The 16,816-nt window shown below is 29.4% G+C and overlaps 1 protein-coding gene across 1 annotated transcript in view; it reads right to left on the bottom strand.

Moving 5' to 3' along the window:
• Positions 1–1,325: 1,325 nt before the first annotated feature.
• The window catches only part of LOC122504532, a 31,485-nt gene continuing 15,994 nt past the window's right edge, over positions 1,326–16,816 (bottom strand). The window contains exons 12-27 of the mRNA XM_043615684.1: positions 16,547–16,737; positions 16,174–16,406; positions 15,916–16,087; positions 15,658–15,836; positions 15,428–15,566; positions 15,177–15,337; positions 8,694–8,806; positions 7,396–7,625; positions 6,781–7,233; positions 6,457–6,678; positions 6,233–6,370; positions 5,958–6,115; positions 4,574–4,769; positions 4,340–4,488; positions 3,989–4,147; positions 1,326–2,911 (exon numbers count right to left, since the gene is read on the bottom strand). Coding sequence (XP_043471619.1) covers positions 2,791–2,911; positions 3,989–4,147; positions 4,340–4,488; positions 4,574–4,769; positions 5,958–6,115; positions 6,233–6,370; positions 6,457–6,678; positions 6,781–7,233; positions 7,396–7,625; positions 8,694–8,806; positions 15,177–15,337; positions 15,428–15,566; positions 15,658–15,836; positions 15,916–16,087; positions 16,174–16,406; positions 16,547–16,737 — 3,014 coding nt within the window. The 3' untranslated portion in view covers positions 1,326–2,790. The remainder of the gene's footprint in view (positions 2,912–3,988; positions 4,148–4,339; positions 4,489–4,573; positions 4,770–5,957; positions 6,116–6,232; positions 6,371–6,456; positions 6,679–6,780; positions 7,234–7,395; positions 7,626–8,693; positions 8,807–15,176; positions 15,338–15,427; positions 15,567–15,657; positions 15,837–15,915; positions 16,088–16,173; positions 16,407–16,546; positions 16,738–16,816) is intronic.

Genomic DNA, 16,816 nt, shown 5'->3' with positions numbered 1-16,816 from the left:
TAAGTATTACAATTTCCGTATCATCAGAAGCAGATGAAGGAAATTCCGTTTCATTTATCATTTTTTTCCAGCTCTTCAATAATAATTAAATGTGACTTAAAATTGGTTCACATAAAGTTGATGCACATGTCAAATCAAATTTTCAGTGTAAAAATTAAACTTTCAATTGTTTATTTTAAATTCATTTCACTTAGAAAGGTATTAGTGGTCAGATTTTTAAAATAAATAATATTAATAAATAAAACCAAATATGTAAAACATGGACTATATTTTATCAATCGTATATAATATACATTATAATATATTCCGAAAACAAAATACATAAGTTTGTCTATAGCAAATATAAATCTTTCGAATAATTTTCATTCATTATCTTGACATCAATATGTTGATTTAGTTAATTAAGATAATTATACATCCCTTAATACTTTCAAAAAAAAAAAAAAATTATTTTTAATTTTCATTTTTTTTATCAATAACAATAGTAATAATTTAATCTCAACATACGATAACGAAGTAATAAAATTTTAAAATGATCGATAAACATTATTTTTTCAATCTTAATAACAGGAGATTTTTCCATTTTGCCTTTTTCTAGATTTTCAACTCCTTACTTCGTGAATAGATAAAAATAAAATTTTACATTTCAAATTTTTTTAAAAAAGAATTTTTACAAAATAAGTACTATTTCAATTGTTATAATAATTTATTTTTTGAATTTCATAAACTTTTCCTTTTTTCAAAAATATTTCTCATTCTTCAAAGAATATTTTTCATTTGATTGTCAAAGAAAAAATAATTATCTAATTTCAGGAATAAAAACCATTGCCAAAAGCAATGTAATCCTTTTAGTATATGTGTAAAATTTTTCGGCACTATTTCAAAAAATTTTCTCACTTCTTACGACTCATTTTATAGAGTCGATGAAGCTCTTAATGGGAGAATCTCCATTAAAAGAATATATAATTTTTTTTCATATACAAAATTCTTTCTCGAAATATTTTTCACCTTACATTCTATGTTGGGATTTATATAATAAAATTATTTTTCAATTTAACACTGCCCTAGAAACATATAATTTTTATAAATCTACATCACAATTATGTCCCGGTAAAAAAAAATGATAGAAATATTTTAACAATAAAAATAAATCTTTAATTATATTACACATTATACAATAAATGAATAGATATTGTAAATAAATAAATTATTAAAAATTTTAACATGCAATAAATTATCAAAAAGTTTTGACTAGAAAATTGTATTTGTAATTCAGAAAATAGAAAGAAAAATAAAAAACATTCCCGACTGAGAAATGAATAATTATTTTTCTCTAATCGGCAGAAACTATTTTTAAAAGATAGAGTAAATTTTACTAAATTAATATATAATTAATAAATTTTTCTTATTCCTGTTAATGAAAGTAAATGATATGAAATTGTGCGCAAAAATCAATGCGGCGAATTCATGATTTTATAATATTTACAAGTCAATATTGGTCGTTGAATTTAATTAATAAATAATGCAAATATTTGAACTAAATTCATAAAAGTAATAGTTATAATCATTAGACCAGAAAATATGTAATATTTTAAATAAATGTTATCTATTTAGTAATATTAATAATTTATATTAGTTTTAAATTGGACTATTATAATTACACTTGTTTAAAAAAATTTGAAATATTACTCACATAATTCATGATGCTTCCAGACAGAATTTTATATATATTTGAAATATTTTAATGCAAAGTAAATGAAAGGTTGTTATATGGCATAGCCATCCTAGTCACGTACAGCTCGCAGCCAGAGAGAGAATGACGACGGCGCACACAAGACGCGTCGCCCTCTTTCCCCCACCACTCGCCCTTGTCGAGCTGACGCGAAGCTTTATAAGTTCCTCTCTCCCAGTGTTTTCAGTCAGTTCGTCTACCGACTTCCTTCGAAGCACACCTTTCGATAAAATATTTCCGAAACATCACTTCCTATGTGAGTAATTTTTCAAAATCCTACAAGTGTTTGGAGGACATTATCGAGCTTAGGAAATAAAATTTTTAAAATGATTTTCAATTTCAAACTTCAGTGTGGGTAATTTAGAAAAAATGTTAAAAATCTTGTTTATATATAAATGCACGATTTTCCTACTCATATATGAACTTAAAAACCTTTCTGTGTAATTGCATGAAAATTATTGTTCATTTAAAATTTCTTCATTTGTAATTTTTTTTTCAAATAACATTTGAAAGTCAGTCAATGTTACCGTTTAATTTCAGACTTTTCTACTAATTTTCTTAGAAAGAATGTTAGACGTTAAAGCGTCATTGATAAAAAAATATTACAGAAAATTGAAAATCAAATTTCGACAGTTTATAAAGGCACTCTGATTATGTTTACATTTTCAAAAAGACTATTTATAGAGTTAAAATCTTTAAGAGTTATTAAACCAGTCTTTGTTGAAATAAATTATTCGTTAATTTTTATCTCAACTTTTTCCAGTCTTACAAATGTTTTTTATTTGTATAACCAGATTTCTTTTCAATATTATTATTCTTATGAAAAACTAAAATTTTATCCTACCTGAATAGAATTCAACTCTATTTTTCATTCATGCGAGTTTCTCGGATTTCAATCATGCCTATCGTTTCACAAGTAAAGTGGAAGATTACAAACAAATGTGCATTTAATCATCAAGTATGATAAAATCTCTATTTCTTTTAAAATCACACTCTATTTTAATATATCGCGATAACAAATGAATTTAAAAATGGTCTTAAAAATGTTCATCTATATGCTAAAGAGACCTAAGAGTTTTTTCAATGTTACGTAATGTTGATTCCGGTACAGCTTCCTTTAATGCTTTCTTGAATCCCTCGCAGTGAATGAGTCGTCGGAATATTTCTTTAGCATGATTCCTGTGGAATATTTTACAATACATTGATAAATGTTACAATTACAGTTGAAAGGAGATACACAAATATTGTTAGTTGTCCACCAACAAGCATTTGATTTAAAAGGAATTAGACAGATCATAAATTTGTTAAATTTTATTCTTATAAATGTGGAACGATTTTTTTATTATATTTTGACGAAACTTTTTAATTTTTGACGTGTTAGCATGTGTTCGATGTTCTAACAAAATTTAGCCAGATGAGGTTGGCAAACCCTAGCCAACAAAACGTCGCTCTTTTAACGACACACTTTTGAATTCTTATTTAAATCTTACCTTCCCAAGATCATATACATTATCAACATTAACAAACTATTGAAGGATATATTTCTAACAACTCAGATCATAAATTTATTCCACTTAAAGTGATTAAAAAGTATTTACTTTAATATTGTAATCTTTGAGCATTGAAAAGTATGCACTTTAATATTGTAAACTTTGAGCATTGAAAAGGATTCGCTTTACAGAAGAATTTGCCTTAATAGAATTGTTCATATCTAGCGGACAAAAAAGGAATTCAAAAGTATTTAAAACTTTCGTCTTTCGTTTGATGATGAAATAATTTCTAATACCTTTCTAAAACCCCAAGTTAGGATTTTTAGCCTGATTCGACAAATATTTGTTTTTATACCGCAAAATAGGCTTCCTGGCTCCACTGTGCGTCCTAAAGTAGGATGCTCCCTTACTTTGCAGTTAGTTCCTAGCTAGCGCGAAACTTAATATTGTTCGACCACAGAAATCCGAAATTTAATTCTATAAGAGCTTCATAAAAATTTTAGAAACTGTAATTGGAACGTTAGTAATTAAAACTAAGTTTTAACAAGGATTTATAAATCGTTCGGTTTTGATGTTGGTAAGTTTAACATGACCTAGTGATGCATGAACTTCTAAAGTTTATAACTGATAAGAAATATCAGGTAAATCTTTATGCGGATACATTTAGTGACCGAAGGAATATTAATGCATCTCCTTTTAATAGTTTATTTATAATTTCATAAATTGTTTCTAATTTAATAATTATTGTATAGTAATGAAACCTCACCTAGCGTTAAGATTTCCATCTATCAGAAGTTTAGCTCCAGTGCTCAGTAACTTGTCCCGTACATCTCGAGGTAGAAGCATTACATAATCGGGCCCTATACGATCAACAACTGCGCACAAAAGTCTTGCTGTCGCTGCACGAACAATTGCGTTTTGGTGCCTTTAAAGATTTAATCAATTTTAGAAGTAATTACTTAACGCCAACCTTTAGAATGAATTACTTGATTCCAGCCTTTAAAATTAACTATAACTTTAGTATTAAATAGGCTTCAATTCTTTGTTGTTCATAGACAAAAAGGATTAGTATTTAAAGAATTAGTTTTTAAAGGATAATGTTCATAAAAATACTCACGTGGCACCATGATTTACGATCATGACAATGGTTCGATTGGGAGGAAGGTGTTCCACCATACAATCCAGTGCAGCATTACTGTCAGCCCGGAGAAATTTATTTGTATCTGCAGTTCGAATGAGTAAGGGACCAGCTAGTACATCCAGATCCTATCAAGAATAGTAATTATAAAGTTTGTAAAAAGAGAATTTATATGTACAATTAATAAAAACTGTAGAATGAAAGAATTATTACTTGATCGATTCCTCGTATGTGCAAACCGAAAATATCTCCAGCAGCCAGGCATGCCGCTCTAGAAACTTGAGATCTCAAATTCCGAACGTGCTTTCCCAGTAATCGAACAATTGTTCCAGGAGTGTAAGAGTCTAGTTGCTCAGGAGATTGTTTCGCAATTTGCGATAAGGTATGCAGGCCTTTCATTGTAATTTCCCTTAAAAGAAAAGGAAATGGTAAATCGACTAATTACGAAATATAACCCATTAGCTTTAAACTTTTAATTATTAATTATTTAGAAGATATATGCCATAGAGTTGTCTCAGGAAACAACCGTTCTTCTTTATTTATTCCTACACGAGGCGTACTCCAAGGCTCCTCTCTAGGATCACCCCTATTCACTATTTACATTAATGATCTAATTGATAACCTTAAGTCAAGTGCACTAATTTTTACTGACGATCTTTTTATTTATTTAGAAAATCACAGAGAACAAACCCTTTCGTACAAAGTACTCCTAATCCTCCTAATACTAGTAATTACAAAATGATACAGTTTTGAACTTAAATTCGAGGTTGAATCTGTTTTTTATCTATTTGAATCAAAAATTACTTTACGTAATCTCGACGTGAATCTCAAGGCACTAGTGTCAAAGAAATCCACATAATTTGAAATTGAATTAGCTTCCCTGCAAAGTCGATCTATTAAAGAATTATTTCCCTAATTTGTTCTATAGAATGATACTGAAAGAGGTTTTTGGAATTGTTAAATTTAACATTAAAAGGAGTCAGGAGCAATAAATAGCTTAATTAATCAGCCTGTACGGGAAAGACATATCAGAGAAATAGCATCTCGAAGTTAACATGGAAAAATTCATTATATCCCTTAAGTCTTTTTAGTCATGAATATAAAAATCAAAAGGAATGTTAAGCAATCTTGCAGCAAATTTAAGAAATCTATTTTGAACATGTTCAAGTCTGATTATATTGAAAACATTGATTTACTTTTAATTGATCTTGGTGGAATTAGCCCTTAGACGTGCAAAGTGGAACATTTAATATCGTCTATGGCAAAGTTTACTAGTGATTATTAAAGGTCGTGTCTCGTCGTTGGCATTTGTGCTTGCCAAGTTGTTCAGGCAGAATTTCCTCTGAAGAGAAAGAGAATCGTAGAGGTGTTGGAATTTTGTTGACTTTATTGTGTCCCAGAATAGTTTATTAATTTGGTCTTGAAAATTAATTCGCGCCTAACGGTGAAATTTATTTAAATTTCTAATTTTATGAATTGTTGAAGTCGACAGATTTTGCTTGACGTTAAGCAGAAAATTTAATTAAATTGAAATTTCTCCGTCACAATATAATAGGACCGTGAATAGCTCATAGATTTTTAGTGGACTGCAACTTACCAGTCTTTGCTTTCGAGTTGAGAGAAACATTGTTGCAATTGTATCTTCGCCTTGTCCTTTTCAGAATTTCGTGATCCCCTTAAAACATTACCTCTCGGTTTCATGTTAAGTTTTGTAGGCTGCCTTCTAGATGCCAATTGATAAGCTGTAGGTGGAACCTTTTAAGAAATATTATTTTTAAGTAAGAAATTATTATTTTCACAAACAACACTCATCAAGAACGAAGGATTTTTAAATCTTCTAAATAATTTAATCAGCAAATACTTGTCACTTACTGTATTATGATTTGCATTTCCATTATTTTCATTGCCAACGGTTTCAAGTGGTTCCTCAGAACCTGTTGATTGGGTTGATGAAGTATCTTCTTTATGTGATATCGGGTCCGAAATGAAACGTTGAGGCGTTTTTTGAGACTAGAAAAGAAAAACAAGTTTAAATATGTAAATTTGTATTTTTATTTATCTTCTTTATTCAGAAGATTAAAATATTTTTACTGTACCAATTGGGTGTTTTCCGAACTACTTGAGTCAATAATTCGCGATTCATTTTCTCGTTCAAAAATTTCCGGTGTTTGAGTTCTAGACATTGCGAGAATGGCATTCGAATTTGTACCATCGATGTGCGAATTTCGGAAATCAAGAGTCTCGAAGGAACTGTTCTTTAGAGGGTAGGCGGAAGAATTTTGAGTTCCATCAGTTTCATCAATTGTACTTGAACTCCACTAAAAAGAATTTAGTTACAAGTTTTTGACAAAGTACAACATCGGCTATTTATATTATCAATTTATTATTCTGACAAACATTTTAAAATAAGTGCCACAAACCTTTTTCTGTGGACTGCGAATACGTTCCAATGATGATGCTGAATTTCTGTTTGAAAGAGAGCGATTGGAAAAATTTGGATTTGACTTATTTGGACTGAAGGTTTTACTTAAAGGTGAAACTTCATTTAATTCACGTAATGATTGACTGGACAAAAGACCGGAATTTAGTATTGCAGATGTTTTTGCAGTCAATGCACTTTCCACGGATAAAATTGAAGAAGCTGATTTTGTGCGAGCCATATTTCTTGATACGTTATCCTCTCCCGAACTATTTTCACTCTCGTTAAAAGTTTCCTTCTCATTATTGTACTTTACTAAAGTTTCAGTTCTTTCAAAAGAATCATCATCGTCATCATCATTGTCTTTTTCTTCGTCCTCTTCTTCTGAACTTAAGGGTTTGTCAACATTCGCATCATCCGATTTTAAAGGTAGAGGTGATTTTGTATTCGCAACCTAGATCATTTCGAAATTGATTAGAAACACAAACCTAATTTACCGTTAGCTACTTATTTAACAAATTGGTATTTATTTTTAATACGTCTCTAGTTTTGCAGGAGAAAATTTAGTGAATATAAAAATAAAAGTTCCATGTTTGAAAATACATTTGTTACTTACAGTAAAGGAGTCGAATGAATTTCTTCTAATTGGACTTAGTTTTTCGGAAATGATATCAAAAGCTTTGTCCTCTGTTGAAATTTTTAATGAAGGAGATCGGCTATTTTTGTTGCTGTTTAATGTCTCATTATGATCAGGAAGATCGTTTTCAATGTTAATTTTCAGATTCCCGTCAATTGATACATTTGATAGGGTACTGCTTGCGCTGGCTGCTCGTGATATGCTTTGCACTTTAAAAGAAAATTTGCAATAGGTTAGTAACTGCAAAAAATAAATCTGACAAAAATTAAACATTATTCATTTTGAAAAGAGAAAGAAAATGCATGGTGAAATTTAAAAAGAGATATTCTTATATCAAGTATTACAAACAATCCGAATGGCAATTACCAATTAATGGCTAATTGATCTTAGAGGACAAAAGACCAATAACCAACCCTCCGTCTGAAACTAGGGTCCAACTAAACCCATACAGTTATAATGTTTGTTTAAACATATTTATAGCTTAGCTAGGAACATAGACTTTCAGTTAGTATCACTAACTTTACATTCCTAACGGTCTACAAAAAAACATTCGGAAAAGTCAATACCAAAAATTTGTATGTATCAAAAAAATACACCTTTTGATTAACTTAAGATCATGTATCCCAAAGAAGGATTAAAATCAAAAATCTTTGTACAAAGCAACACCAAAGAGCTATAAATCTACAAAAAAATAAAATAAAAATACAACCATAAAGCATTTGCTTTTTCCCTCTAATACTTTAAAACTAAAAATAAATATAATATGTAAAGTAAGTTGCGACAAAAATAATATTCTTCTAGTTCAAACTCTATGCGAACTGATCGATATTCACAGTTCCGTAAAGAAACTTTTTTTTTTCATAAATATTCTTGGTATTTACAGGACGCGCTTATACATAACGCTTATGCACTAAACGATCGCTAACTAAACATTACTTGGAATAACACTTTTCCCATAACTTGAGACAAAAATTACTGATAAATCGAAAGCTTGTGAAAACGTCTACTGTATACTTGACCAGCTTAAAATATTGATTATTTCAGGCACGTAAGCTCAACTTTGATCGTGTCTCTCCCTCTATCTCTGCAAAATGTATTCCAACACAGGAGGTTAAGAACCTCACGTCCTACTTGCTTCTCATTCAATCTCTAATCTTTATATTAAATGCCACCACATGTGTTCTAACCGGTAATTTAACAATTTCTGAAAAATTAATCCAAACAAAAAAATTTATTCTCTTCTTGGAAAAAATTAAAAGTATTCATTAGAATTTTACCCTGATTTTGAGTCTTTTCTTCTTGATTACTTTCCACATAGTTGATATTGTGGGTTGATGATTTCCTCCTGTTTCTCTCAATGTAAGTTTCTTCATCAGCTCCCGCTTTTTCACTGAAACAAAAATGAGTAATTAGTAAAAATTTTCACATTATTTGAATTTAGAAAAATTAGAAAAAAATTTAAGAACATTCTGTTTAATTAATTCTTTAAATTTCTGATTGGGAACTGTTTTTGTAAAAATAGTAAAAATTCAAAATCTTATAGTAAACGTACATTGTTTCCGAATTTATATTTAAGCCCAAAGCAATAACGGGCGTAACTGTTTCTAATTGATTTGAAAGTTCGGTGGAAATTTTTTGCGCGCTGTCATAGCCAATTCCAATTGCTCGTCGACAGCGAAAAATACATGGACAACATCGTAGGATACTTTCGGTAAATTTCCCACCACTGTTGCTTATACGATTTTCAGTTTCATTTGTTATAATTTTACCTTCTTCCTTATCAGACGGCCATGGGCAATATTTAAAAATCATTTTGTTTTACCCCGACTTCTAATCTCACGTCATTGACTCATAATTACGAGTAAACATTTTGCAATTTTTTAATGAGAGAAAATTTCTCATTTTTCGCATTTCCTTAATTTTTTTACAAACAAAACTTTCAACTGTGTTTAAAAACATTTTTCTCCTCAAATGTCCATTGTTTTTATTGTTTATTAATTTTCCCAGTAGTAACAATCTATTTTAATATTTTTTTACAATTGAATTTTTAAATCAAAATTATAAAGTAAAAAGATTCGAAAGACTATCAGTTTTTGAAAGTGTTTTATTAATAAAAATAGTATGAAATAAAATAAGTATTGCAAGTTTCTGAAGGCTGAAAGATAAACTTTTAAGCTCGCTTTTAAGAAGGATAAATTTCTGAAAGACTTTTCAAGAGCAAAAAATTTTAAATAAAAAATGTTTGAATGTCCCTTTATTAAATAAAAGTATCGGTTTTTACAAAAAAGCAATAATTACCCAATAGAATATATAAAAGTAAAGCGAAGTGAATAATTAATCATACTGTATGATATATTTAGCTAATAGTTATCGTTAAATTATTAACAATTGACCCAATTTTCTATTGACTCGAAGAAATTAAGTTAATTTAGTTTCACTGAATTTTCGCCCAGACGAACTTCACAAGTTTATGTCAATAGTAATTAAAAGCATTCCTTTTTATTTACACTATGAAAACAGAATCGAAATCTCAATTACCAACAACAAATTTTAGTCCATTAAGTACAAAATATTAAAAAACTGTTTCTTTTTATCAAATAAGAATAATTAATTCTCTATTTATTTATGTTGAAAAAATTAACGAAGAAAAAAAGAATAAGGCGACAAAGAAGAACAAGAAAAAATACTAAAAATTAGTATTCTAATTAGAATAATTGTTTAAAAATATTAAAATTTATATTTATTGTTATTACTGTTCGACTGGTTTGAAAATAAATTTATTATTCAAACGTAAATCTCAGGCAATCAAAGTGTTTTATCACTTAACGCGCATGTTGCCGGTGTATTACTTCATTTTGAGGAAACTCAACCGACACACTCACGAGGCAGTTGCACGCTAGACTGCCCTCATGAAACGACGGGCGTCGCGACGCTGACCGCTACACCCCTTCCATTTCATAAAATACATGTATACGTATGTTTCGTTCAATTTACAAATATATATGTAAACCAACACAATTTCCCAGGAAAAAGCATCAATCATACATTTGTAGAAACGCAGATCTATAATAATTATTTATCAATACTAACAACTACTTTGCTATACAAAATAACAATTTTTATTTTACATTGTATTTTATTTCCTAATTCCTAGACTTTACCCCATTTATCAGATATTTAAACAAAAAAATATCTTGGAAAAAAATTTGAAATCACAAGTATAATGTATTCCATAGAAAAAAAAAATCATCAATAAAGATTTTATTATTATTTCCATCCTCTGACACTCTTAAAGAAAACGTTTCAATTTTTCCGCAAAGTCACGCTATCAGCTATTTTAATTTATGGATCCCCAATCTATTGTGCGTGCAAATCCTTTTAATGCGGGTTTTTTCAAATAATTACCTAATCGAAATGAAAAAAAAATCCAAGACTTTCTCATTTTTGATGAGAATATGTAATTATTTACTGCTCTGATTATATTGAATGCATCAAAGAAAATTATTAAAATTATTAGAAGCAAATAGAAATCTAGAACGAATTTCTTATTCAAAGAAGAATTTTGATACAAAAATTGCAAACAGTTTGAAATCGAAAATAATAAAGGAAGAAATAAAGCATAATAAAAAGAACTTTATTTTGAAAATAGCCTCTTGATAGAAAATGAACGGTAAAACGCTTCTAGTGTATAAAACGATAATGATATTCTATTATCAAATAAATGATTTTAGATAGAGGCAATTTTAGCGCATGTACTGCGGGTACATGAGGCGTTCTTATCTGAAAAGTGTCACTCCTACTGGGTAATGTGCTAAAAGTGTGCCTATTTTTTATGTCGTTCGTAGACTATAAATAATTGAATACATAACAAATGGTTTAATTGTTTTTTAAAGCGAAAGTGCTTTATTAACTGCGATAAAGATGAATTTATGGGAGAATAGAATAAGTTTATACATGCGAGTGTGAATTTGAAATATTTTCAAAATCGATATTATTGAAAAAAGCTTTTTGCAATTTAGAGAAACAGGAACATTAACAACCTTGCCTGAATATTGCCAGACTTGCAGCAATATTGTCAAAAGTTGCTGCAAGTTTAGATTCTGGATGGATTGGCATCATCCTGTCTGGATCCACTAAATGTTTGTTAAGAACCCGTCCACTATTTACTTGACCTACAAAAATTAGCAATCTTTAGCTTTTCTTAAAATAGACGTCCTAAGAAGAACTTAAAAATATTTGCGCGTTTAGAGTCATATTCTCCTCCAGAAGTCCAGTAACTCCAGAAGTCCAATAACTCTAGAAGTCCAGCAACTATTGATATATTTCTAGTTTATCCAAGAGCTCCCTATTTTGTGCTGATGGTAATTGAATAGATTATATGACCCATAAGCAGACGAATTACGATACTAACTCTAAACATATCGAGTTTCAGAAGATGGCTCGCTTGTCTTCTGTTTAGTACTAGCATCATCCTTCAGTAACTACTACAACCCATCATAGTAACCAGATCTGCAGCATTTAAATTCGTAACATAGCAAAGGCTGAAGCCTAGTCAAAAATGAAAGATCTAATCGACGTCTATACGACATCTAAAACATCTATCTATGTGGAATCTAAATCGAGATCTATCTATCTTGTGACGTCGAAATGGGACGTCACAAGACGTCTATAGTCGTCGAAATTGTTGTATTTTAGACGTCTACCGCGCAGGTTCGGCTGCTTATTCGCAAAAGTCTATTCGACATTTTAGATGCTAAGTAGATGTCTAATCGCTGTCTAGAACTTCGAATAGACAACTTAATTCTTGTTGGTGAAGAAATCAGAGGTACAATGGACGATTTAGACAATCTATTCGATATCTAAGTAATTGCAAATACGTCTGTTAGACTGGCACTAGTACACTATTAGATTATGTCCTGAAAAAATTTCTGACATTCGTAAAAGTTACCATTACACTATGCGACTGAATGGCAAATAAAAATATCTTTGAAGTCAAACAACTTTAACATCTATATTTAACATTTCTAGACCAAATCTAGACCTAGATCTCCTCTCAACTTCTTAGACGTCGGTTAGACCTTTTATTTCTCGCTGGGTGTGGTAGTGGAGCTGTAGAGTTTCTGCCACTTCATTGCAGCCAGCTTTTCGGAAAATACTTAACCAAAACATGGGAGTGCACCCTAAAGACGGCTCGAGAAAACAGTAGAGACGACTGTAAACAACAGAAACTTTCCTCAAGAAAATACTATGTTTTTCAGCGTCGTCTGAAGATTGCAGGGATTGAAGTAAATAATTCTTCGGGAGTAAAGATATTATAGTATCTTATATGTAACTAATATAAGACACTCAAAGGAATCAATATAAATTCTAAATTTATTTAGCCAGCCTCCAACTTGTCAGCTCTTTTCTCAACAACAACAGGACGATCCGTCAGGTCTACCACTTTATCCTCCATATTCATCAGTCTAGAAAGTGTGTCATCTAGTTTGGCATTTATGTCCATAACATTAACTTTTAGAATCATATTATTCAGAATCAGCTAATGGAGACAGTGACCTTGGCTTACAGCATTTAGCAAATGACCCGATCCGCGACTTCAATAATTGTCCTTCCCAAGAAAAGGACATGGAACAGAGATTTCTAAAGAAACTCCAAAAACTAGGAGAGTTAGTCCTAGGACCTAATAAACAAGGGATGAATTTCGCAGATCCGATAATACAATTCCCAGCTTTAAGTTTATTAAAACTATTGATAATTTTCGATCCCTTTCAAAAGTGGCAAAAAAATTCTAAATACATTCCTCATTGCTTTGCACAAAGAACCTCAGACCATTTATTGCGTCTGGGATAAATTTTGTTCATTATTAAGTTTCGCAGTAAAGAAATAAAATTTGTTTTGAGAACAATGAAAGAATGACGCACCAATCCAAATTTACATGCATAAATAGATAATATCTCCCCTAGCCACTCGATCGTGCGTAGAACAATTTTGCGATTTAATTTATACATGATAAGACACGAACAACGCAGACTACCATAAACCAAGAGAATAATTGTTTTAAATTAAAAAATTGTTTCATTTAATTTTACTGTTTTGAATTGCAAACGTTTTTCTGAAAATAGAATAAAAATCGAAATCACTTTTAATGTGGAATTCACTGAGACATATAGTCGTATATGGTTTAAAGAGATTGGACCTGTTTGCTGCCTTTTCACTTTTTGTGTATTTAAGAAAAAAAAATTAAAGTAAATTAAATTATATGTAGTTACATTAATTTATAGTAAATTACCTAAAATAGTACTAGACTTAAATTTGTCTTACTTAAATATTAATAAATATTAATAAATAATAAATTATTAAATAAATTAAAGAGTTTAAAAAAATTAAATAAATAAATAACAAATATATTAATCAGTACCTAACAATTCGAATAATTAAATTCTAGATGTCGGATTTTCACCTTGAACTATATTTAAGTCACCCTTTCAAAAAAAAAACTGTTGCATGACCTATTTAGAAACAGGTATAGGCCTCAATTATCGTTTCAAATTACTCAAGTCACCCTCCTAAGAGAAGTGTTACGTGACCTATTTAGAAATGTTAGACCTCAATTATTTTTTAGGGGAGGAACTTAATGTAATATTAGTCTGTAACACTAAACTCATGAGAGGGTGTATTGAAAGAGTCAAATGCGTTTCCTTACAACTAATGGATTTCGTGACCGATAAATCTCAAAACATATAATTTTTTTAAAAAAATATTACTCCTAACGTTCACTTAACCCAATTTTAAATTATATGAATATCTAGATGATTGTTTTCATTCTCTATTTTCATGTAATACTTTTGTTGCAATCAACTAACATCTCAGTTAAATGAAATTTTTTTAAATTTTATAAATTTAATAACAGAGATAAGCAGAGGTAATAAAAGAAAACCATTCTCTCATAGAGTCATCTACTCTCTAAACATTAAAGGGCCTAGAATTTCCATTTTCTCATTATTGTTAAAAATACATATTATTATATTTTCATTAATACATTTTGATAATCTTGCCTTATTCACTAACCCCGTCCCAATATTAATTATATTAACTTAGTGAAATTAAATCGGGGAAATTAGGAAACTAAATTGAGGTTCGTTTAGGACATAACGACAAAATTCGCTTAACTATGACAAAATTTTAGAAAAAATAATGATTTTTAATTGTATAGTTGATTTCTTATTCCGTTGTTGAAGTTTGTTGATATTCTTTTAATCGATTATTGGAAGAGTAATAAATGAAACATCTATTTCACTAGTTGTGCAACATTTCGATGTCTTGGTTTGACACCATCATCAGGCCACTTTATTAAACAATGAAAATTTTTTTTATAAACAATTGTATTAATTAATTGTTATCAAAATGAAAAGCTTTTGTGGCAATAAATGTTTATAAATAATTCACTTGACAAGAAACTATAATCTTACACCTCTAGTAAATTGTTAATTTCTGCTAACTGATGTTTATGAATATTTTAATAAAGACGTAGTCTCAGATCCATTTTGTTTTCGAATGGATTTAAAGAAGTATCTTGAAGTAGCTGATGAACTTAGAGAAGTAGAGTCCATAATTAATACAGGACTGAGTTAATTCGATAAAAAGTTTTCATTATTTAATAAAGTGGTCTGATGACAGTGTCACACCAAGACTATTTTGGCACAATTAAAGGTGGATCATGTACTATATTTTAGCGAATCTTAGATAATTTAAAATCATACCTGTTGTAGGAAGGATTGTAGATTGAATTGTAACTCGGACCAAATGAAACTGGAGGAAACATTTTATCGTCATCCAAAGATTTATTAGCATTGTGTAATTTTGATGATTTCTCAGTATTTTTTGGAGAGGAAGTTAATTTTAACTCTTGATCCACTTTATTCTGTGAAACAATGCATGATTAAAAATAATATACTTCACCATCACAAACTATTTTTTAGAATATTGTTTATTTGTTGAAATTATTCCTTACCTTCAAATTATCATTTCTTGAAATATTTTTTCCCAAAGATTCAAAATGATTTTGTCTAAATGAAACAGATCTGTTTGGTGACTGACGAACTACATTGTCTTCCATATACCGTAGTTGTCTCTGATAAATTGAAGAATACCTGCAGGAAAAAAGTTTATTTTTTTATCAAATTTGAGCTTCTTTTTATCAATTTGGAGTTTTTTTTTTATTAAAGAAAAAATTAAACTTACGTTTCTTCATAAGTCGGTGGTCGAAACGATGATTGTTTGGAATCATTCTTTGAGTATTTAAAAATTTCCGGAGTCCTCAGTATTTGCTTTTCGGAATTATTATGAAGATCATGTGATAGGATGTTTGTGTTTTTACCCTTTCCCGATAAAGATTTTGGCCTACCTTCATTATTCATTGACTGAAATAAAGGAAAATTGTTATTCATAAATTATTTCAGGGGAAAATCGAAATTCTTTTTTTTACAAATGAATATTTACTCTGTTATTACTAATTGCTGTAGGAGTCGGAATTACTTGCGAGGGTAATAAATAATTGGCGTAATTTGAATCGTAAGAATAATTCACGGTATAACTTGCTGAGGATTGAACTTGAGACTGAATTGTACTTGACTCTAACAAATTTTTTCTCTTCTTGTAAAGATTACCAGATCTGAAAGTATAAATTTTTCCGATTTTAAATATTTTTTATCCTATCGAATAGTAAACGGATTTTTTTATTAAATATTCGAATTATACCTTCTTCTTTCATTATGTTCGGAAATTTTGCTAGAACTTCGTTCGAATTGACTACTCGAAATTTTGCCGTTCATAATACTCGAATGTGGTTTTTCATGAATTTGCGTTCCACTTTTTCTTCTCTGCGCGTTAACAGAATCCTTCATATCGTTCCCTCGTGAATTTAGAATTGGTATTCTGGACTCAACTTTTAAATTAATTTTTTCTTGCGGAGGCGCACTGCTCATGCGAAACTAAAAACAATTTAATTGTATTAAGATAATAATAAAATATAATAAAATATTATAATAAAATAATAAATAAATATAATATATAATATAATAAATAATAAAAAATCTAAAATATGGAAATAAAAAAATGTTCTTTAAATTACCTTCTCTTCAGATACATCATCAATCTTAGGTGTATAATGTTTAACTTTCGAATCAGTTCTATAAGAATTGAAATTATCTACTTTTTCCGAATTTTCAGATTCGTCAAGCGAAGTTTCATTTATTTTGCCTGGTGCTGAGCACAATTCACGACATTTACCTTCTAACCTTTGATCAACTTCGAAATTGATAACTAAAAGACAAATTAAGAATCATTATTACAAATATTTTAGATAAAATATTGAAATCTAAAATATATACATAAAATGTTC

This window comes from Leptopilina heterotoma, unplaced genomic scaffold (genome assembly GCF_015476425.1).
Source record: "Leptopilina heterotoma isolate Lh14 unplaced genomic scaffold, ASM1547642v1 Lhet_303, whole genome shotgun sequence".
NCBI classification, from domain to species: domain Eukaryota; kingdom Metazoa; phylum Arthropoda; class Insecta; order Hymenoptera; family Figitidae; genus Leptopilina; species Leptopilina heterotoma.
Note: the sequence above shows the minus strand (reverse complement) of the source record. Positions and strands in the feature narration are given on the sequence as shown.